This window comes from Pezoporus wallicus, unplaced genomic scaffold (genome assembly GCF_028554395.1).
Source record: "Pezoporus wallicus isolate ANWC-B61680 ecotype Strahan unplaced genomic scaffold, APGP_CSIRO_Pwel_v1 contig_3181, whole genome shotgun sequence".
Lineage (NCBI taxonomy): Eukaryota > Metazoa > Chordata > Aves > Psittaciformes > Psittacidae > Pezoporus > Pezoporus wallicus.
The window spans coordinates 6,533,604-6,555,914 of NW_026641700.1; the positions used below are offsets into that span (position 1 = coordinate 6,533,604).

General features: G+C 37.9%; 2 protein-coding genes across 7 annotated transcripts in view; one reads left to right on the top strand and one right to left on the bottom strand.

The window, feature by feature from the left end:
- Window positions 1-22,311, top strand: part of ANKRD28 (ankyrin repeat domain 28) — a 116,567-nt gene that overhangs the window by 70,376 nt on the left and 23,880 nt on the right. For all 4 annotated transcript variants that reach the window (XR_008974298.1, XM_057424904.1, XM_057424905.1 and 1 more), the window contains exons 4-11: window positions 2,733-2,803; window positions 5,301-5,501; window positions 6,277-6,364; window positions 10,491-10,633; window positions 11,718-11,930; window positions 19,267-19,345; window positions 19,517-19,631; window positions 20,058-20,140. Coding sequence is in view for 3 of the 4 variants with exons in the window: in XM_057424905.1 (XP_057280888.1) it covers window positions 2,733-2,803; window positions 5,301-5,501; window positions 6,277-6,364; window positions 10,491-10,633; window positions 11,718-11,930; window positions 19,267-19,345; window positions 19,517-19,631; window positions 20,058-20,140 (993 nt within the window). In the remaining variant the exon portion in view is untranslated. The remainder of the gene's footprint in view (window positions 1-2,732; window positions 2,804-5,300; window positions 5,502-6,276; window positions 6,365-10,490; window positions 10,634-11,717; window positions 11,931-19,266; window positions 19,346-19,516; window positions 19,632-20,057; window positions 20,141-22,311) is intronic.
- Window positions 1-22,311, bottom strand: part of WIPF3 (WAS/WASL interacting protein family member 3) — a 302,270-nt gene that overhangs the window by 38,101 nt on the left and 241,858 nt on the right. The gene's annotated exons all lie outside the window — the stretch shown is intronic.

Below are 22,311 nucleotides of genomic sequence, written 5' to 3' on the forward strand. Positions count from 1 at the left end.
TATGGATTGCACTAATTAGTAGATGTATTAGATCTAGGTTTCCTTGCTTCTTTGGGTGGATGATGACTTACAGGGTGGGGAGCAGATATTGTTGATTTTGTTCTTTTGAGAGGACCATGCTGCTTTTAGATACTGCTTCAAATTTCCTGAGGCATTTCTTTGGCTAATGCTGGTTTTCTTTCTCACCAGAAACAACAAACACTTTCAGATATTCTTTTCCTTTAGTTGTAGGCGTTTTGATTAATTTACCACTGGGAAAATCTTTTGTGCAGTTTCTCTTGTATTTATTCCTGCTCACTTCTGAGGAGATTTTTAGGCTGTGTGTTAAAGTACCAGAAATGTTCCCAACTAGGGAACAACTTGGCTGACTCATATACACGGGCTGGACCCTAAGCACGTTCTCACTAGGGGTTAGGTAACTGCTGCTTCTTTTGGGTGAAAATGTCCATTTCTCCCCTTCTGCTGGACATGGTGCTTCTCCTGTCTCAGGCTTCATCTCCTGAGTGGATCTGACCTGATCTCAAGTCTTGCAAATGCATTTTCCTGAGGACAGTCAGATTGGTGGTTTGGCTAATGACCTAGGAACTTCCATAATTCCTTTAAAATGCTTCAAAAACACTGGTATCCTAAAATCAGAAGTAAAAATCGGTAGGGCTTTGAAAGTCATCATTCTTTGGCTGTACACATTAAGTCAGGTGAAGCTTAGAGTACCATTTGGCTCTTATTTTTGTCTTGACTGCTAAAAACAACGTGTGGCTAACAACCTGGAAGATAATCAAGAATGACAAATACATTTAAAGTATATTGATTATGTTCTCATTTACTGATTATTCAGGTTATTGTCTTTTGTGTTCCCAAGAGTCCTGTGACATTTCTGGTAACTTCTAGACTCCTGAAATTCTTTGTTAGAGTTCTGTGGAGAATTTTATACAGTACCTTATGTTATGGTACCCAGTATAGTGCGGTACACTAGGTCTTTACAATGGCTGACAAAAGCAGATATTTGTAATTAAGTGTCTTAAACTTTTGTTAGATTTTAGGGGTGGTTCTTCAGATGAACTTGAACTTTTCCCATTCCTTCAAACTTACTTTTTAAAAACTTTTGAACTTGGAAAATAGGATGACACCCAAAGCTGCTGAAATTTGGGTAAGGAAAGATGGAAGTCTCTGAAATCTGTAGCCAGTGATTAGACCTCAGGTTCTGTCTGGCACTTGGAAGACCCTAGGGTCAAAGAGGGAGTTTGGATCTAGCATCAGCTTCCATGTTGTGTTCTCAAGCCTGAAAGGGATGGATTGACAAGAAACTGATTAACTTGGAGAACTGACTTTAAATCTTTGGTTTGCTTAGTATACGCAGCCACGATTTTATACAGACTGCTAAGTTTCTTGGTCAGGTTCAGCTTGGTTCAGCTGGACTGGGAGAGACTTCTTTGCTGATGCAGGTCTGGGAGACTTGGATTAAAATACCCTGTCTCCCAGTTGAGTATCCTGCCAGCAGCCTGTTTGACATCTTGTTGTTTTACTGGCCTTCTATCCTTTTCCGCTTTTTGCATAGAAAAAAAGGTGGTTCTGACATAACAGTATTACATTTAGCCTGAGAAGTTAATAATCTCTGACCATGTAGCATGAATGTTACCATGTGATGTGATATATATTGCTCTGTGAACTGTTTTTTCAAAACTATAGCATTTTGTCTAAGTTATCACATCCCTCTAAAATCTCTACAGTTTTCAAGTAAAGATGGTTAAACTTCCACTGAAGGTATAAAACCCATCAATTATATGTGTCTCCACACCCACATATGTCACAGAATGGTTGAGGTTGGAAGGAACCACCAGAGGTCATCTAGTCCAACCTCCCTGCTCAAGCAGGGTCACATAGAGCACACTAGTAAGGACCATATGTGTATATATGTACATATGCATGTGTGTATATCAGTAAGAAATTAAATCATTGAGCTTAATCATTAGGTTTTCTTGTTTGTTGAAGTTAGAATGCAGTTCAGTTTTTTCCTTCAAGCAAAAAAAAATAATCCCCAAATCCTTCTTTCCTTTGAAGAGAAAAAGTTAACATCCAAACCCAGGCTTATGTCCCTTACAGATGTTTGTAAGACCTTTTTCCTGGGGAGGGAAGAGACACAGCTGTTTCTCAGGTATTCCTTTAGAAGCAGAGAGGTGTGCTTGTTGCAGTTCAGCTCATGAAGGGAGATCCAGGGGGTCGTGAAGTGAGTTAGCTGACCTGGGGAGTAGAGAAGATTCATTCCTAAACTCCCAGTAGAAGCAACAGCTTTATTCTATATAACTACACTTCAGACCCACCAACCACAAGGAAACTGGAGTCATGGGGAATATATGTAGCCTCTTTATTTTAATCCAGAATTTCAACTATAGTTGGAAAGTATGAGATTTTTGTTGCTGAATGATGGCAAGGAGCCAGTCTTTCTACCCAACAGTCTTTTATGTGCCTTTGGAAGTGCAAAAGATGATAGAGGATTACCTAGTGTAAAAAGATGAGTATGCTTTGATGGAAAACTATTATGGGTGCAGTGTAAAAAGAATTTCCTCAAAGGATGGGTTTCTGCTGGAGAAAAGACTCCTTTCCGTTTCTGGCATGATGCTGTATTATGAGCCTAAAATAAGTAGTTTCCAATAGTTCTGTCTCTGTACTTGAAAATATTCAAGTTTTTCTATAAAGTTATTACAAATTTCTGTTACTCTTATTTTTTGTTACAGGAGCTAGAGTTAATGCCAAAGACAGCAAATGGTTGACTCCTCTACACAGAGCTGTGGCATCTTGTAGTGAGGTATGCTTGGGGTTTATGACTGCTTTGTGTTTTTAAGACATCTCAAATTAACTTCTGTTCATTGTTTAGTTATTACAAAGTGAAACTACTCCAGATGTTTGGAATTGCAGAATTTTTTTGCAAGACTGGTTTTCCTGTTGAGGTCCTCTGTGTGTGTATATACACACAGACATATATATATATGTGTGTATATATATAACGTGTCTGAGATGAAGGAAAGGGGGAAAACTCTACCCTTCCAGTTCTCAGCTTTGCTCTCTACCATTTCCCTAGCAGAGGGTTCTGCATGAAGTGTTCTCGTGTCCAATTTACTTCTCCTAAGGTAACTCAAGTTGTTTACCATGAAAGTAGAGATTAAAATCTAGTACAGCTTTTATAGCATAATCTTTGCATTTCTTCATTTTTTACATACTTGTCTCTTCAGACATTGAAGAAATAGTTCTGTAAGGTCTGCAAACATCTTCAAAAAAAAAAAGTGATTAATAAGTACTGATAGTATTGAGAATCACCCTAAAATCTGTAAATTAAATATGTAGAAAGTTTTTGAAGTCTACCAATCACACAGTTGGGAGAATATAGTAATGTAAAAAATGCCTCTGTTGTTGTTCCTCTGTTGGTGATGTCCTAATAAAAATTTTAAATGCCTGTAGAAGATAAAAACAGAGAAATGCTGAGCTTGTTACGTGGAAGAGTTTATGCAAAATTGTCTCCTTAGAGATATTGAGTCAAATCAATGCTCGTTTCAGTATGTATCAAAAATGTTTTTTTAAAGATTCTGTATAAATTTTTGTGTGAGAAGACAGATACTTTTGACAAGCATTGAACTTAAATATTTCATCCACCAAGTATCTTAGCAAGTCTCGCTTCAGTTTTTGCTTTTGAATTTCCTGGATAAACTGCAGTATTTTGTCGCTAGCATTAATAGCTAAGTTTTGTGGAGATTGTGTTATTCAAAACAGTGTTTGAAAAAGAATCTTCAAGGGCGCCTTATTCCCAAGTGCTGTTTGTTGTTCTTGATGTATTTTTAGGCTGCTCCTTTGGGAGCTGACCAAAGCATCAAACGCTTCATTCTTCAGAGCTGAGGGACAATAAAAGCTCCTTTTGTCAGTACTGTTTGCAGAGGGGAGTGCTGCAGACAAACTGGACCTAAATTGTAACTCCAAGAACTCCAGCCGTGGTCGTATTTTTTTAAATTGTAGAATATTTTAAACAAAATGCTAATCAAACGTGTAAACCAATCAGACTGTTTACCAAAAAGGCAGTGATAGGTGCTTTAGGTGCTTGTCAGAATTCTCTGTTTGTAAACACAGTAAGTCGTAGAAGCCCACATATGTGGTTGATATATGTAGACGCTGTTTTCCAGCTGGCAAACATGTATGGGGTTTGGGCATTAGATGAAAAAAGCTGTAATGAAAAAACTCTTGATTATTATTTCAGTAAAACAACTGGACTTACTCTTGAAGCAAAGACAGCTGCAATTAAACAAGGACATTGAAACATGCAAAATTGCTGGAATTATGGATTTGGCTATCAACTGCGCAAGTTGAAGCAACTCCACGTGAATCCTGCCGTACACCAGGCATCTATATTTGTATGCCTGATGTACTTTCTGGAGTGGTACAATATACCTACCTATTGTACCAGAGTGTAATTCGAAATTTCCAGTAACTACTTGCGGTAATGCTTTCAGTTCAAAGTGCCAGCTGTTTATTTGTATGCCAAGTGTTTGAGCTGGAAGGTCACTGAAAGCAGTTAGTGAATTGCGGTAAGGTGGCCGAGTTGATGCAGAATGCAGTATTCGTTATCATGTTGATATCACCAACAGGTTGTTTTTTTTAATGCATGCCAATTGTGTGCACATATTTTAATGGTATTTGTTTATCTTGCTGTAAGAATTAGTCTTACTTGTCAAATTCTCACAGCTTGTACTTGTAACAAAAGGAAATCAGTAATCTTCGTGAGATGGAATTGAGTTCAACATCAGAAACAGTTTGCAAGAGTTTTGCAACAGTGTATGTTGAAACTTTTTGTGACCATGCTCTGTTTTATCTGAGGTTTTCTAAATGTGCATGTAGTAAGCTGTTCTTCTCTTTGCCATTTCTGGACTTTAACAGTTCAAAATTTTTGCTTGGCAAATTGATCAAAATGCATTGTAAATTCATAGTACTTCACTAATCCTTAGCAATGGAAGAAATCCTAAGGAGGTTTACTGAGCTTTGAAAATAAGTGGTGATGACAAACAGTTTACCAGCCAGCTTAAGGAACTGGGTAAAAGACCTGGAAATGGTTGATTCAGTTGAACCCTGTAGGGATTGTATTGCTTATGTTTTTGAGAACATGCCCAGATCTGGATTTATGGTAAAGTACAAATCCCAAAGCATAAGATGATGTTCACAGAAGAACAAAGTGGAAATCATTCTATTCCATTATACTGTCCTTGATTCAAGGCAGGCATTTCAAATTACTCAGTGGCTTCTCTTTTTGTCAATGCTTTCAGGATGCTGTTCAAGTGTTGTTAAAGCATTCAGCAGATGTCAATGCTCGTGATAAAAACTGGCAGACACCCTTACATATAGCAGCTGCAAACAAAGCTGTGAAATGTGCTGAAGCTTTGGTGCCTCTCCTAAGCAATGTAAATCTGTCTGATCGAGCAGGTAGAACAGCATTGCATCATGCAGCCTTCAGTGGGCATGTTGAGGTAAGAGTTACTCTTCTTAGCTTGTTTCTCACTTGTCATTGTGTCACTCATATTTCTGATGTTTAGTTTCTCAGTTTAAAATCATGCTTTCCCTCATCCCTTCGAAATTCCCCAGCCCCTATTTTGTATTTGAATTTCTTTTGTATGCAACTGTATACAGAATGGTTGTGAGAAATACTTGTTACGTAATTTAGTTGGAAGGTTATTGCAACATTTACCTTTCTTAAGACGGAAGCAGATTTTCCTGTTAAGTGGAGTTAAACTAATAATAGATAAATTTTAAACAGGAAAAAAAAGATATTTTTCTCTCCAGTAGATAGTGAACATATTGTATGTGTTTTCACTGCAATGTGGAGGAAATGCCTGTAATAAGCTCTAACTCACTAGTTTTCAAGCCCTGAAAACTCACTGCTGAGAAATTCCCATTGTAATTGTGTGTATAGGTGGTTGGAGACAAGTTGGCAATAGGCTTGCTTTTAGAGATTAACTTTAGTGAATTCCTTGGTAATAGCCTGCCAGAAGATTTCAAAGATTCCACAAATTTGCCATATTTAACTGGGAAGTGTTTCTGTTGAGAAGTTGTCTTCCTCAAGGTCGCTTCATTAGCGCTGCCAGGGTGGACAGACAACTTTTTCAAGCTTACGAAATACTCAAAAAACAATACAATGAAATCCTTTGAAAATGCATGTATTTGTTTTTCTCCTATCATTTTCTCTGTCTAAATTAAGCAGAGTTTTACATTATGAATAAAGGATTGCTTTTCTTTCTATCTCAGATGATCAGCTTACTGTTATCTAGAGGGGCCAATATTAATGCATTTGACAAGAAAGACAGACGAGCCATCCATTGGGCAGCATATATGGGTATGTATATGTTTCAGTTGATTACTGTTGTGGTAGTAAAAAAAATAACGTGTATTTAATGGGTTTACATATTTCTGTGTAAATGACAGGTGAAAACTTTTGCAATAATGTCAACTAGAGAGTAAGCAATGAATAAAAGGAGCCCCTGAAACAAGTTCATTACATCAACCTTTGGGATTGTTTTTTAAAAGAAGAATATTTCATCTCTAAAACTGCAAATTCTTGCCTTGCTATTCTTATTCTAGGAGTGGATAATTCCTAGAATGGTATTGATTGGCAGTATTGTCAAAGTAATGCACTTAATTGCCTTTTACCAGACTTCCATTTTATTAAGTGATAGGAATCGTTTTCTTCAGCATAGCTATAATGAACAGTAGAGTTTTTTAGCTCGAGCTTCATTTAAAATATGAGCAATATGAACCATTGGAAGGTGAATTATAGAAAATGCATATTGAGAGTCCTAGGCTGACACTGATAAAGAGTTCTTAACTTTGACTAATCATTTTGTTTCTAAGTAACTCACATGCAGCTTCAGATTGCACTTGTCATTGCAGAATAAGTTGTAACTGTTCAGAAGACATAAAAACACAGTGCCTCTTTTAACTTCAAGAGAATGTCTAAAAATGGCCTTGAGCACGTGCGACGTGTGTCATATATGAGCAGTGAACAATTAAGTTTCAGTGTCAGTTTCAGGAAGAAGCCAGTAGAGATAATGCCATGGTCTTGATTGTCATTCCGTGTTTTAGCTTATCGCTTTGTAATTTTATCCAGCCAAGGGAGACGAATAAAAGCAGTAGCATCAGTACTGTATGAATCTGAGTGCCTGGGAATTTTTTTGAAGATGAAATGGGCAAACAGGACTTCATTGTCTGTAATTTTTTGTTCCTGTTACGTTTTGATATACCCTTTGTGCAGTTTGGTATTAATGCTCTTTGTTATGAGCCAGAGAATTACTTATAAATAGGCGTAATGCTGTGCAATGTGTATATGTGTGGGGTGACTCTTAAAAACAGACTTAAGGTTACTGCTTAACTCATCCATTATTCTGTGGCACTGAATAACATGTAACTGCTTTGTAGTTGTTACATTTATCCAGGCAATATTTCCCAGTCTTGCCAGGAAAGAGCAAATGGAAGCAGTAACTTAAAAGTGGAAATACAATTTTAAACTTAAATACTGAGCAAAACAAACGAGCAGCAGCATGTGGGGCAGTACTTACTTAAATACAGCTGCCAAATACCTTACCCTGAGTTTTGAGGGTTGATAATGAGTTGCTCATTGTATGAAATGTACTTTGGTCTGAGGACTGAGAATTTGGCTTTTGTAAATGCAAACCCATACATTTACAAAATTGGGCTTGTATGTAAGACCTCAGTGGTGATCTTCTCACACCAAAGTGGAATTGCTAACTGCTGCCTTTGCACAACTGTGTTTCAGGCCAATTTCATGTTAGTCTTATGTCCCTGACAACACAGGTCTGAAATAACCTGATAGCAATGTAAAATAAAGCTGTGAAATCCATATGTGAAATGCTAAGAGCAACAGAATGCTGTTGAGCTGTCTTAGAAGAAAAAGTCTTGGATGTGCCAGTGAATTATGAAGTTACTGTCACAGCATTACTATTCTAACTTATAATTGTATGATACTGCATTTCAAGTACTAATACCAGTACCTGAAACTAAGAAGTTAAAGAGCAATCTTCATTATTGGTCGAAGGTTCGTTGTGATATTTTATGTTAGTATTTTCTAATCTACTTTCAAATGCAAAGCAGTGTCTGTGACAGGCTGTCCAGCCACCTTACTCAAGGTGATTATGCAGATGTTGTTGAATGAACTTGTGCATGAGATGGCAGAGATCTGATGAGTGTTGGTGAGAGAACAGAGATGTTTTCTGGCTTGTGCTTAACTAGAGGAGAGCAAAGTCTTCTGTTTTTCAGACAAGCTACATTTTTCAAATTTTAGTCAATGCTGCTTCATAGGCTATTAACAGGAAACTGTTAAATTACATTTTTTCCACAGACTTCACTTATCTGATGTTTGTCAACCTAAATATTCTTGCAGACCAAAAGCTTTTGAAAGTCTTCAAAAAAAGAAACAAAAAACCAAACCAACTGTGTCTCTGTCTCCCCCAGTTTAGAGCCATTTTACACTGCTCCCATTGTTTGAAGAAAGCCTTAAAGCTTTTCCGTCATATAAAACTGACCATGGAATAAAAAAGAAGTTAAGCTTTCCGTCACTACTATAAATAACTTCCTAGGGTTATATCCATTGTTTGCTTTCCTTCCTGCTTTTAACCCAGCTCCATTGCTGTCTTAGCTGCAATGCTGCGACTAAAATGGACTTTCATTCTTGTGTGCTAGCGTTGCCCTCATTAGTGTATCGGGATGTCTCCTCAGCGCTTCCCACTTCAAGTACCTTCATCTTCTGTTTGAGTGTCTTCTACTGATTGCTGCTTGCGTTTTCAATGCAGGTCAGGGTTTTTTTGTTTTGTTTTTTCTTCTCTCTGAAGTTTTTCAGTCGCTCTTCTGTTCGGTATCTCTAGTCCTTTCACTGCTTTCAGTATCTTCTGTAATTTTATCTCATATAGGGCTTGTTTTCATTCTTGTCCCCACTATATTTTGGTCAGAGATGGTTATCATGTTTACATGTCTCTTTCTCTGCTTTCTTACAATCTGAAGTAATGCAGAAGTGAAATACTTGCAGCACTTCACATTGCACTGGTGAACTCCATGTTTTTTATCAGTATAGCTGGATGAAATGTCATTTTGTATGTTGTTGGATATGCAGCATAAAATAGGTATTACGGTGACTGACTTTGTATTCCTTTTGGCAGACACTTGCTATTCAAACTTTTGCAAATTCTCTTAGATACTGAGAAAGGAAAGACCTTTTTATAAAGCACTTAAACTGAAGGCTGGTTTTGATACTTACTTACATGTCTAGACCAGATAAGCAGTAAAGTATTCAGTGTGGTCCCCACCCCTTTTCTAACTAAGGTGTCACTTGAAAGGTAAAACAAGTAATCCCACATCTGTCTGTATGCATCAGTTACAAAGGTAAAGCACTAAATGTATTGTGGTCTATTTAACTCATGTGTGCTCCTTTATTCTGCAGATGTTTTCATGATTGTGTGTTTTCAGTGATTGCCCTGTTTGGCAGTTAAATTGACAACTGAGCAAGAATGATTTTTTTTGCTTGCTTGCTTACTCCATTTTTATGGTTTTTCTCTTAGCATGCAATGTCACAGCTGCCTGCAAACTAGTGGGGGAGCGTGAAGGCAGGGTAAAGGGAATGCTCACTGCCCTTTGCAGTAGTGGTGCAGTGTTGGGGACCCTGGCCCAGCTCCAAAGCTGGAAAAGGGAGTGGCTGCCCACTGCTTCAGGGTGAGCTCCCTGCCCTCCTTTCCCTTTTCCACCCTCTTACCTGGAACTTTCCCCAGGTCATCCTTTCTCCACAATTCCACTCGAATCTTCCCATTCTCCCAGTGCCTTAAGGGAATAGCTGGTGCTTTCCAAAGTTTCTCAGAGGTGTGAGTCAGTGGTGAAAATAAAGCTTTGCTAATTTCTGTATGATTTGGGTCCACATTTTAAAGGCTATGCAAGTAAAGGAAGTTGGATTGGGAGTATGTGTATATTTTTATTTAAACATAGAATATTTTCATATTGTGTTACTGTTTCAAAGTCTATGCTGAAGTTCTTAAAAACCTTAGTGGGAGTGTTTGCAGTTGAGATGAAGGTGGAAGAGTGACAGCCACATTCTCTCAAGTTGTTAACAGAAATTTGCAGTAAATGTTTAATAACTACAAAGTTATTTCACCTCCCTTCTTTTCAAGTCTTAAAAAAATCCTGTGTAAGCAGAAGACAAGATCTTACTGTTTTAATATACAAGATTATTTTTGTAGTAGAAATACTATGATTATTGGAGGTGGTATATTGAAATATTTTTTTATGCTGCTTTTATAGATCACGATACAATTAGAATACAAGAACAATTCTTTCTTTTCCGGATTAGGTCCAAGTGAATAATGCCTTGTTCATTTTATAACAATTGTATAATTTTCAAGTTTGTAAAGTTGTGCTGTCTAATATAAAATGCAGCTTCATTCTTTTTATCTTTATTCTCTTAGGTCATATTGAAGTTGTGAAATTACTTGTGGCACATGGAGCTGAAGTGACATGCAAAGACAAGAAATCATATACACCCTTACATGCTGCAGCATCTAGTGGGATGATAAGTGTAGTCAAATATCTTCTAGATCTTGGAGTTGATGTAAGGAAGAATAAAATGAAGTGATACTTTTTTCTATTGTTGTTGTTTGAAATGCTCTTGTTAGTATTGTAGCACACAGGGCAGGATATGATGTAATCAAATTAGTATTTCCAAAGTTCTTTATTCACATGGGGTGTTTTTTTTTTTTTGTTATAAAACCTCATTCCCCCAAGGAATTTAAAAGCCTTACAAATTTTGCACAATTATATGGACATAAATTTGTCTATAGTAGTTTTTTTTGTTCGTTTGATATGTCTTCTCTAAGTTCATTGTATCGGAACTCAGGAATTCTGTTCCTAACTTTGTAATGCAATCATCTTTAAACTGCAGGAAATTAACTCTATTGCTTCAGTTACTTGTAGAATATAGACATTACTGACTTTCTTACACCACGTAAGTTTTGGGTAATACAAAAAACTGTGAGAAACTTGCATACCACAGTAACGTAGGCCAAATTAATATTGAAATTCAAACAGAATTAAAAGGCTCTATGGTACAATACCTGCATGTAGAAAGTATGTTAACAACAGACTCTGAAACTGTAAGAAATCTACATGGTGAATTACATTTTAGCCTTACAAGGCTGGAGGGTGCTGCCAAAGTTCTATCTTGAGAAGTAGATCAGAATTATCATGTTGTGGTTAACAACAACTTACACTTCAGTACACTTTGCCCCTGCCCTTCAATCTCTGTTCTTAATGGAAGCCTGCAAATGCTGTTGAAAACTGATAGAGCTCTGTGCTGTGCTTAGTTTGTGGTGTCTGTCCAATTGCCACTGCTGGCTTTGTTTCCATGTGTGGGTTCTGTAAGGTTGCATACTACATACAGGAAACTGGTGTGGAGACAATTGCAGGAGGTTGGCTCACTTATAAAGTAATTGTACTCTTCCCCAGTGTGCACTTCTCAGTCAAACTACTACATCCAGAACTTGTTTTTAATTTCTGGTGTTGAAGATTTCCAAAACATAATGAAAAATATATTCGTAACATGAGATTTTTCTTTGTCATAACTAAATGCTGCACCAATACAGGTTTTTGCCTAATAACTAACCTTGGGTTTTTGGTTTGCTTTGTTTCTCTGGTAGATGAACGAACCAAATGCCTATGGAAATACACCACTCCATGTAGCTTGCTACAATGGGCAAGATGTTGTAGTGAATGAACTCATAGACTGTGGTGCTAATGTAAATCAGATGAATGAGAAGGGTTTTACACCTCTGCACTTTGCTGCTGCATCAACACATGGAGCGTTGTGTTTAGAGCTTTTGGTCTGTAACGGAGCAGATGTAAACATGAAGGTAGGTGAATCCAAAGCCATCCATTCACTCTTGAAGTTGCAGTTTGTCTTTGAGAGGTAACTTTTCAAAATCATTGTTATGATAGTGTTTAGAAATTTCCACTGATTGATGGAGTACTTCTGTGAGAAGTGCTGTAGAAAAAGTGAGCCAGTATGTTGTTTCAAGGAGCTTGATCTGAACCTGAAAACCTTGATGGGATGTAGTAAGTAAGTAGCCCAGAAGGGTAAAGAGGAAAGATAGCAATACTTTCTGGTCAGTCTTGGTTATACTAAATGTTAGAATTCCACATACTTATCTTTCCCAGTCTATGAGAAAGAGCAAATCATGTGGAAAAATGCAAAAGAACATGATTTTCTTATAAATAAGCCACATTAAAAAAAAAATCAAGGCTATTCCAGAGGAACGTGTATGAGAGTCTAATTGCTGGAGCAGTTGAAGAGCTGATAATGCAAGATCCTAAAATCTAGTTAATAAGGGAGAGGCATGACAGGTGTATTACAAAGATAGGCCAAAGTCCTAAACATCTGTTTTTTTTTTATTATGCCAACAGAACTTTGTGAGTAGAGTCAATGTGTGCTTTACATCTCTGCTTGGTCACAAGTCTTTGGCTGCAGAATATTTCTTAGAATCAGTCTTAGTGTGGGAAGAATTTCTAATCCACATACATATAAAAGCAAACCAGAACCTGTATCTTCTGTTATGTTCTCTAGTGTGTAGGGTAAGATCTTGAGATGTGAGAGAGGAGGTCCTGTTTTGTATTAAGTTGATTTTTACTCCAGTAATAAAAATTTAACTATATTCAGAAATACTCAGTGATAGTGTCTGGTGTCTTGAGAGGTTTCAGGCTCTGGAGTAAGTGGGAAATGGGTACATGGCATGAAGAGTCCAGGTATTCCTTTTATAATTCTGTTGCCCACATGCGGTAGGAAGAGAATAATTTATCCTTTAGTTTCTGAAATAAATAAGTCTGTTCAGTAGTTAGGCCTGAATTTCAGCACAATCCGTATAAGAGGTGAATATTAGAATAGCTAATCTTTCTGTTAAAAATCACAGGGTGTGTGGCTCACTCCATATAAGATATTCACACTGATAACTGATTTTCAGTTAACTAATTCTAAAATACAATTTTATACTTATTGTTAGTTCAAAATCAGTAGCTCATTGAAAATTTGGGAGTGATTTTAAAAGGACATATTTAATGTGGAAAAAAAATTAGATGTATGTTACTGCTCACTTCTATTTAAGCATTCAGCTCATTTAATGAAAACATTCTAAAATTCAGTTGTGGAAAAATTCACCACCAAAGTGCCCTGGAGAAATAAGGAGCTGTGCTATAGGGTTTATTGTCAGCTTGTCCTAAAATACACAGGTCACAGTCCATTTATTTTTGTTGCACGCTTTCTGCTCTGTAAAATGTCCCAGACTGGATACAGAATCATAGAATCAACTAGGTTGAAAAAGACCTTTAAGATCATCAAGTCCAGTCATTACTCCATGACTGCCAAGCCCACCCCTAAACCATGTCACTGAGGGCAAACTGATCTCCCCTTGAGATCTTACGTCATGGCTGCCTCATAATCTCCACTCACAGCCACCCCTCATCTGCTCCCCATAGTGTCCCACAATGTATAGGTGCCACCCCTACCCCTCATGGCCACCCCTCATACCCCCTCAAGATCTCCCTTCATGGTCAACCCTCACACCCCGTGGCTACTTGTGCTCTCCCCCAGTGATCTCCTCTCATAATCTTCCCTCATGACTGCCCCTCACCCCTCAATGCCACCCCTGGTCTCTCCTCAAGATCTCCCCTCGCCCTTCATGGCCACCCTTCCTCTCCCCTCATGATCTTCCCCCACAGCTGCCTCTTGTCTCCTTTCACAGTCTCCCCTCATGCCCACACCTCATGGCCATCCTTCCTCTCCCCTTATGATCTCCCCTCATGGCCGCCCCTTCTCTTCCTTCACAATCTCTCCTCATGGCCGCCCCTTATCTTCCTTCACAATCACCCCTCATGGCCACCCCTTCTCTCCCCTCACAATCTTCCCTTACTCCTCATGGCCACCCCTTCTCTCCCTTCACAGTCTCCCCTCATGGCCACCCCTGCTCTCCTCTCATGATCTTCCCTCATGGCCCCCCCTTGTCTCTCCTCATGATCTTTCTGCATGGCGGCCTCCCTCTGCCCCCTCCCTCAGATGGAGGTACAGGCTGTGATCACCTCACCCCCAAGCTGGAGGTGTTTCTTCCTGTGAGCTTCGAACAGCTGTGCTTCAATTGCTCTTTGCACATCTGAATGTTACAAGAATTTTCAGTTTCAAAAGCCGTCCCCTTTCTTGGCAATAAAGAAGAAATAGGAACACTTGCCTAGCTTGTTCTGTATGTTGTTCATTATGAAACACCAATGTATCACAAGGTTTCTCTTCTCCTTCATAAGAACAGCAGGCGACACTCCAGGCTTGGGGAAGAGCGATTGGAAAGCTGCTCAGTGGAAAAGGTCCTGGGGGTGCTGATTAATGGGCAGCTGAACATGAGCCAGCTTGTGCCCAGGCAGCCAAGGCCAACAGCATCCTGGCCTGCATCACCAGTACTGCGGCAGCAGGATGAGGGCAGTGATCATCCCCCTGTACTGAGCACTGGTGAGGCTGCACCTCAAACCCTGTGTTCAGTTCTGGGCCTCTCACTGCAAGAAAGACATTGAGGTGCCGGAGCAGGGCCAGAGAAGGGCAACAAAGATGGTGAAGGGTCTGGAGCACAGGTGTGATGGGGAACGGCTGAGGGAACTGTGGGTGTTTAGCCTGGAGAAGAGAGGGCTCAGGGGGGATCTTAACCGTTCTCAACAGCTACCTGAAAGAAGGATGGAGCCAGGAGGTGGCTGGTCTCTGCTCCCAAGAAACAAGTGATAGGACAAGAGGAAATGGCCTCAAGCCATAATTATATATGTATGTTACTTACACAGATAAGAACAAAAGTGTAATATTTCCAAGTAAAGCATTACTGTTTGCCTGTGTACTGGGTTGCAAGGGTTCAAGACATTGTACGTATTTCTGATGTAGAAGTGGGGAGGACTTCATCTTAGAAAGATGTACAGCAAGTAACGATGGTTTTTCTGGCTGTTCATGTTCAAATACACCTTAATTGTAGGTTAGGAATGAAAACCAAAAACTTCCAAGATTCTATTAGGATAATAGAACACCGATAAAATTACTATTATCTTTTATGTTTGAACTTAAAATAAGAATCTTATGTATAGTATACACTGTAGTTACTGACTCAGTCTAGTCAGAACACAAAGTAACCTTAGAAATTGTGTGAAGAATGGCTAATACCTTCAAAGTGACTGGCAAATTTCCCAAATTCTTTGAAGTTTGTAATGTGGGTGTATTTTTATTTGGAGGTGACAAAAGGTGTTTTAACATCAGAGAGATACATTGCTGCTTTCTGTTCCATTCAGTTTGAAGTTACGTGATTCAAAGTATAGATTTGTCAGTTTGTGTAATGCTGAAGAAATCGTTGGAAGATCTACTATGGGTAAACCCAGGCTTTCTCTTAAGCTTACTCTCAGGTGACAGAATCAAGTAGTGTCATGTAGGGATTTTAAGCAATTACAGCTTGAAAACAGCATTTATTCCATGTTTCTGCACCAACGTGTGTCTCCATTGTAATTCTTTTACGAGCGTTTCTGTAGATTTATACCAGTATGGCTGCGTTTGGCCTGTGAATTTGTTTTTTGTGAACAGCCTTACTTTGTATATGAAAACTTACCACTTGCACAGTTGAAAAGTGCAAGAACTGAGGCAAACTAAAACTGTTTCCAAGTCAACTTCTGCTTCCTTGGAAGGGCTTTTAAGGATAAATCTTGGATTTAATCAGAAAAACATTCCCTAAAAATAGAAAGGGGAAATTGAATTAGAATATGTTGTATAGCTAAGAATAATTGTAGGTTTAAAATGGGATGCTTTTAGAGCATTCTCACTAAGTATTTATTGAAACCAAATCTTTTCAGTTTACAGATACTAAGGCTGAAGTTCAAAGTAGTTCTTAAAATCATTGAAAGATTTATTTTCCATCATAAATATGTTGCTTGTGTGATTTGATGCAGTAATTCCCTCCGTTGTGCAACTGTTTTTGTGGGTTTTAGAGGTAATGAAGTAGGGAATGGATGATAATTTAGGTGTAGACTAGACAGTACTATTAGAGCACTTTCTGCTGTGAATGACATAGTTGGGGGAGAGCAAAAGGGAAATGTCTGCCATCTTACCCTTGATGGCAGATGGATGGTGTTTGTGCATATCCGTGGATGGGGACCTCATCTCAGGAAGGGAATATGTATCAAAAGATAATGGAACAGTAGAAATATATTATATGCTTTTTATCACCTCTGTAGACAGAGGACATAATTTCATACTTGAAGTCTTGTCAGTGTCCATGTAGTGCTGTAGAACAGTGTATCCCGTTAAGTACTGCTCATTACTGCAGCACTCTCCTCACTGTTCAGGATTTCCATGCATGGAAGAGCACGTTGAAATGAGTTTGTAATGGGACAGTATTAATTATTTTATGGGCCCCTTTGCTGCTTGAAAATTCAGTGACCTAAATAGAAAAAAGTATTTTACTTCCTTTGGTGATAGTAGAACATAAGAATTGTTGCCGGGGGAGATTTCACTTGGAGGAATGCTGTGACAGGATAGACCCACATTTCCCCTTGAACCTCTGTAAAGCTCAGTAGTGTGAGTACAGTTAATATCCAAGTAATCACTTGATAAAACACCTTGTCCCGTGTGTTAATTTTTCTAACAGCAGTTACCGTTCTAAGCAAATTTCGTATGATCCTAAGTGTTTTGTGGATATGTTTTCTCTAGTGATAGAGGAGACTTAGGTGATCTCTTTCCTATTACTGCACTTAATTGAGTTTCAGTGAAGACAACAGAAGTTATCATTAGCCCATGGCTATTCCGTCATGTGCTCTGATTCTATCTGATCTCATAAATCAGACTTATTAGTTAATGTAATATTTAGGTAGACCATACAGGCATAAAAAAATAAGAACTTGAAGGTAGTTCTGAAGATACCTCCTTGCTTATGCGGTCCAGCCTTCTGGCGTCTCAGGAAATGTTGCTTTGTTCAATAAATAGAGCCTTCCTGTTTCTTGCTTGAAGAACTCTGGCTACTGGATCTGATTCTGTATATCCTTCCATAGTGAAGTCTAAGAACAGAATTCTGAATGCAATCCTATGCCTAGCAGTTTAGTTTCAACAGGGAAATTATCACCATATAATTTTATGCCTGTTCTATGTTTATACATTGATAGACAGTTGTGTGTTATGTTATTCCTTGGTAGTAAAGGAACTGGAGACTGTTAGACTACAAAGAGGCACTGTGGATAATCAAACCCAATGTCTTAGAAATCTACGTTAAGTGCATTTGTAAGTAAATTTGAGTGAAGTGAATCTAAAAATCCATTACTGACTGTACTGTGGTTTTAATTTACAACTAGAAAACTATTTTTTGGCTTATTTTGCTGTCCTTTGCAAGATCTTACTCAAGTTGTATTGCAAGGGTTCTCACTTGACTGGCACACTCCTTAGTTTCTAATACTGTTATTTTTATGTCCTTCTAAGGTACTTTATTAATGTGCTACTTTATTAATGACAGATACTTTATTAATGAGATTAATGAGATAACTACTTTCTTCTGCTCTATCTTACTCTTCATCGGCCTTCCTTTGAGATACAGGTTTAGCATATCTGAGCCAGTGAGATTGCAGGCTGCTTTATCTGAGCTCTTAATTTCTTCTGTCTATAATTACTTCACTAATTTATTTCCTTACTTTCTTAGAGTTTTCCCTTTTAAAGTTCAGAACATGAGTCACCCAAGCCACTTTTAGTCACTCACTCTAACTGAGCATATATGATTATTTTCCTTTTAATTAATCCTTCATCTTAAAGGAGAAAAGTAAGGGAAAGAGATGCCAGATTTGTAAAAAAAAAAAAAAAAAAATGCTTTAAAGGAGGGGAAAAAATTTGACACAGAGAATATTAATGGTTGGATAAGGAGGGCAGAACTAAAGCGTGGGGAGAAAGATGAAAGGTAGACATAAGAAGAGAATTCTCTTTGTAAGAAAATCGGAGCATTGAGATTGCTTGGGGAGGTTGTCACTTATGATGTGTTTATTTGGCCTTCAGGCCTCTGCTGATAGGAACTGGGCTATTATTTTGTTTCTCAAGTGGATTTCAGCCCCATTTTCTGTGTTTCTTTGCATCTGCTGTGGATATGTGGACGTGTCTTTTGGTTTCCTTATGGTCAAAGAAATCTGGTAGCTAGAACATCTGGAGATAACTTGGCTTTCATTATTAGGTGTTTTATTTCTTTCAGTCTAGGTCTGAGGATACAACTTTTCCCATAATTGCATTGTTCTAGGTGGTGTATGCAGTGGCACAACTGACAATTCCACATCCAACTCTGCCTAAAAGGGTCTCCAGTAAACTTTCATGAACACATCCATAGAAGCTTTGTCATTTGGTTCCAAAGGAAAAGTAAAGATGGGAAGACGCTTTTGCACATGTCCACAATGTCTGATATTTTAATGCATATGTTCATGTCATATTCTTCAAAGCCAACGTTTAAAATTTTATGATGTGGCATCCGTGTACACCCAAGACTGCTTTTGTTTTTTGTGAGGGTCATGTTTGCGTTTTCCCATTACCTGTGATAAAGTGGGTGTAGGGGAAGTACTCCTCAGGTAATAATAACAAGGGGGAAAGAAAAATGGTTTCCTAAGTGCATTGTGATTTTGCTGTTAAAAATTGAAATTACCTTCTGCCTTACTGTTGGCCTATCTAAATGATATCTTTCCTGAATAAAATGACTTAAGTGCACATTTGATATATCTGTCAAATGTGTAGTACCAACTGTGGTTGAATAGTTCTACCCTAGGATTACTTGTGGTTTATGATAAATTGCTTACAAATATGATTTCACAGAAAATTCCATGAAACACATGATCTTTTTAATGTGATGTCTTCTAATGTGTAAACCTCTATAGTAAATACACCTATTTTCTAAAAAGAGACAAAGAATCACTGTTTTGTTTTAGACTTGGGCAGGAGCAGAATTGGATATAGGTTTGTTGCTAAAGTTGTGCGCTGTCATCATCCTCTTGAGAGCGATTATCACAAAGGCATAACCGTGAGTGGGCAACACTGAGTTGTCACTCACAGCTAGAAGAGTGAGTAAGAGCAGCTTGCTATGTCATGCTGACTTGTCACTGCCAGTGTGTCTTGCAGAAGTTTTGTGGCTATTACTAGCCATAAGTAAACATGGACATTTTCTTCTTTTCCAGAGTAAAGACGGGAAAACACCTTTGCACATGACAGCAATCCATGGTAGATTTTCCAGATCCCAAACCATCATTCAAAATGGTAAAAAGGGGGGGCTTATTATTACTAAATGCCACTGAAATCTGTATAGACTTTTAAATCCAAAGTACTCATTCATGGACAGTTGTTAATGCAAAACATCATCAGCGCTATGATTCTATTTTTGTGCCAAAAGTATCTGTATGCCTACTTAGTAATTACTTTCTATTGTAGGAGCTGAAATAGACTGTGAAGATAAGAATGGAAATACTCCTTTGCACATAGCAGCTAGATACGGCCATGAGCTATTAATCAACACTCTGATTACAAGTGGTGCTGACACTGCAAAGTAGGTAACTTTACTGACATGAATGCAAGCTGATAGAATTTAGAAATGTATTTATTAGATTAACAAGACTAGTATGTTGTTTTTAATATCATCTTCAACTTGAAATAGGAAATACTTTGTGTGTTAGCCTGTACTGTACTTTTAAGTAGCTACTCAGTACATTGGAATTTGTACAAAAGGAAAGAGAAATGGATTTTCCTCTAAATGTGAAATAAAAGCTCTGAAAGTTTTAATAGGCTGTTGTACCGAGTTAATGCGTCCTGCTAGCTTAGAAGAAAGTGTTTAATATGTGAAATTTTCCTAAGGCTCGGTATTCTAATTAAGTGGTTTGCTGAACAAACCATGCATGTGCACTTTGGGACACAATTGTGTTTGTTTTGTTTTAATTGTAATGAAACTGTGATACCTGATTATGGTGTATCTTAGGCGGGGTATACATGGAATGTTTCCTCTCCATTTGGCAGCATTAAGTGGATTTTCAGACTGCTGCAGAAAGCTTCTCTCATCAGGTAGGATACTCTTTTTAAATCTTACAGCTGCTTTGTACTATACTTTTTATTCCATAGAATAGCTTTTAATTAGGTCTTAATTTAGTAATAGATAAAAATATTTATAGTTTGTTGTGTCTGTGTGTTTTAAGTTGGGCATAGAGGTGTGATAACTGGTTCAGACCAGAATTGAACTTCAAGGACAGAGACTAATGTTCTGTTAAATGACTTCATGGAGCATCTTCTACTTCCATTCCTTGATGTTTTTAGTTTAATACTGGTTAGTCTGTTCCTGCACTTGATGCCTAGTAGCTTTGAAGACTGGACTGCTACATTAAAAAAACATCGCATTGGTGGTTTGTTGTTAGTTGAATCTAACCTGAACTTTGCTTTGTTTTCATTGTTTGATTCCTCCCTGAAGTTGAGAGAGTTGCAAGGTTATTACTTCCCTTGTTGTCTAGAGTCTGCTATGATGTGATTTCTGAGCTCTTAGAAGCACTGCAGTTCTGAGAAAGTCTGTGTCTGTGTGGAAACATCAGGAACAGAAGAATAAAAATAAACTAAATGGTTGTACATTAAACTGAAGGCACTTAATGTGTTTTGAAAAAAGAAAAGTGGGGGACACAGTGTTGGGGAGAAGGAAGAGAAAGCACTTCCTTCCCCAGCTTTATATTGTCTGCTAGGAAAGCCTGGGAGAAGAACTAAAGAAGTATAACTAAAACTACCACTGGTAAGGCTTTTTATTTCACTGCTGCATCATGGACAAACTTGCAAGGATTTGCTTCAGGGAAGAACTGTCCTGTAGTTTACAGTATTTCAATTGGATGTGTTTAAAGTGAGGAATACTCTGGCTCTTTCTCCTTTCTGCACACGGTGCTGTGCTGGCTGTGCCCTTACTGAAGATTCAGTATGGCAAAGGAAGCCCTGTGAAAGACTTGCAAGTGGTTTCTGTGATTTTTACATGAGTTGAGCAAACTTACTGGAGGAGAAAGGGCTTAAAGAGTACGTTCAGCCTTCAGACTGGAAAGACTTAGATTCTGTTAACAGCTTATTACATGCTGTTGGTGTGGTGATTGGTCTGCAGGCAGTGTGCTCTTTAAGTTTTGGGAGGAGGAGTCTCATTTATGTAAATCAAGAATCTCTGATTTTTAAATTCAGTAATATTCATGTGCAGACCTTAAATTAAAAAAAAAATAATAATTTAATAAATAAATAAATAAACCCCCAACAAATGTCACTCTGCCCTGTCCCAGTACTGAATGACATTTAAGTAGTTAGTGGTGCTAGACAAGTAACCTAGGGATGTGGAAAGGCATCAAAGACTACTCTTCAAATCATAAATTGTTTGCTGTATATCACTGCCTTTTGAAATGGGAGTAGAACCGAGTAGCGCATACAAAACCCACGTCTGGGGGGATATAGAGTAGGAAAAGAGTCTTGAATAACACATCCTATGTTACTGATTACTTATCGTTGTTGAACAATCCTTTAAAAAAAAAATAATTGCATTCCCAGGCAAAAGTACTAAAATTGGAGATTTAATGAGTAAGTTTTGTTACATAAAAGCAAGACTCTTAGGAGAATACAGTAGTTTTCTCAAACCAAAAATGTAGCTTTTAAACCTGACTGAAATAGCAATCTTCATGTCAAAATACATGGTTAGATATGGAATTGCAGGGTTAAATTTTGTGATCTTAAATTTGAAGTTATATAGTTCACACAGTTGGGGAAGAGAAGGCTACAGTGTTCTCTGAATGGTTTCTCTATGAGTAATTACTATTTACAGCCTTTGTTCCAGCTTAACAAAATTTTTTCTCTGGGACTAAAGAGCTAAACTCAAAGATGAAATGGAAGTAGCTTCTGGATTTAGTAATGCTGAAACTCCCCATTAAATAAATAAATAAATCTCAGCATAACACTGACAAATTCTAGCATATTCTTAAATTTTCATAGTGCTTCATGTATTTTATATTCAATACTAATTTACACAGAAATATTAGGAGGCAAATAGGATAATAAGGAATATAGTCTCTTGCCTCAGTGCAGCTACTTGTGTTTTATTTTAGCCCTTTTAGTTTTACTTGAATGCCTGTTTTTCAGAATACTGTGAATAGCAAGGATGTGTTGCAAATGAAGTAAATTTTCAGTGCATAAGTGCTTTTCTGCAAGGAGTTGTTAAGCTTGCTGAGCAA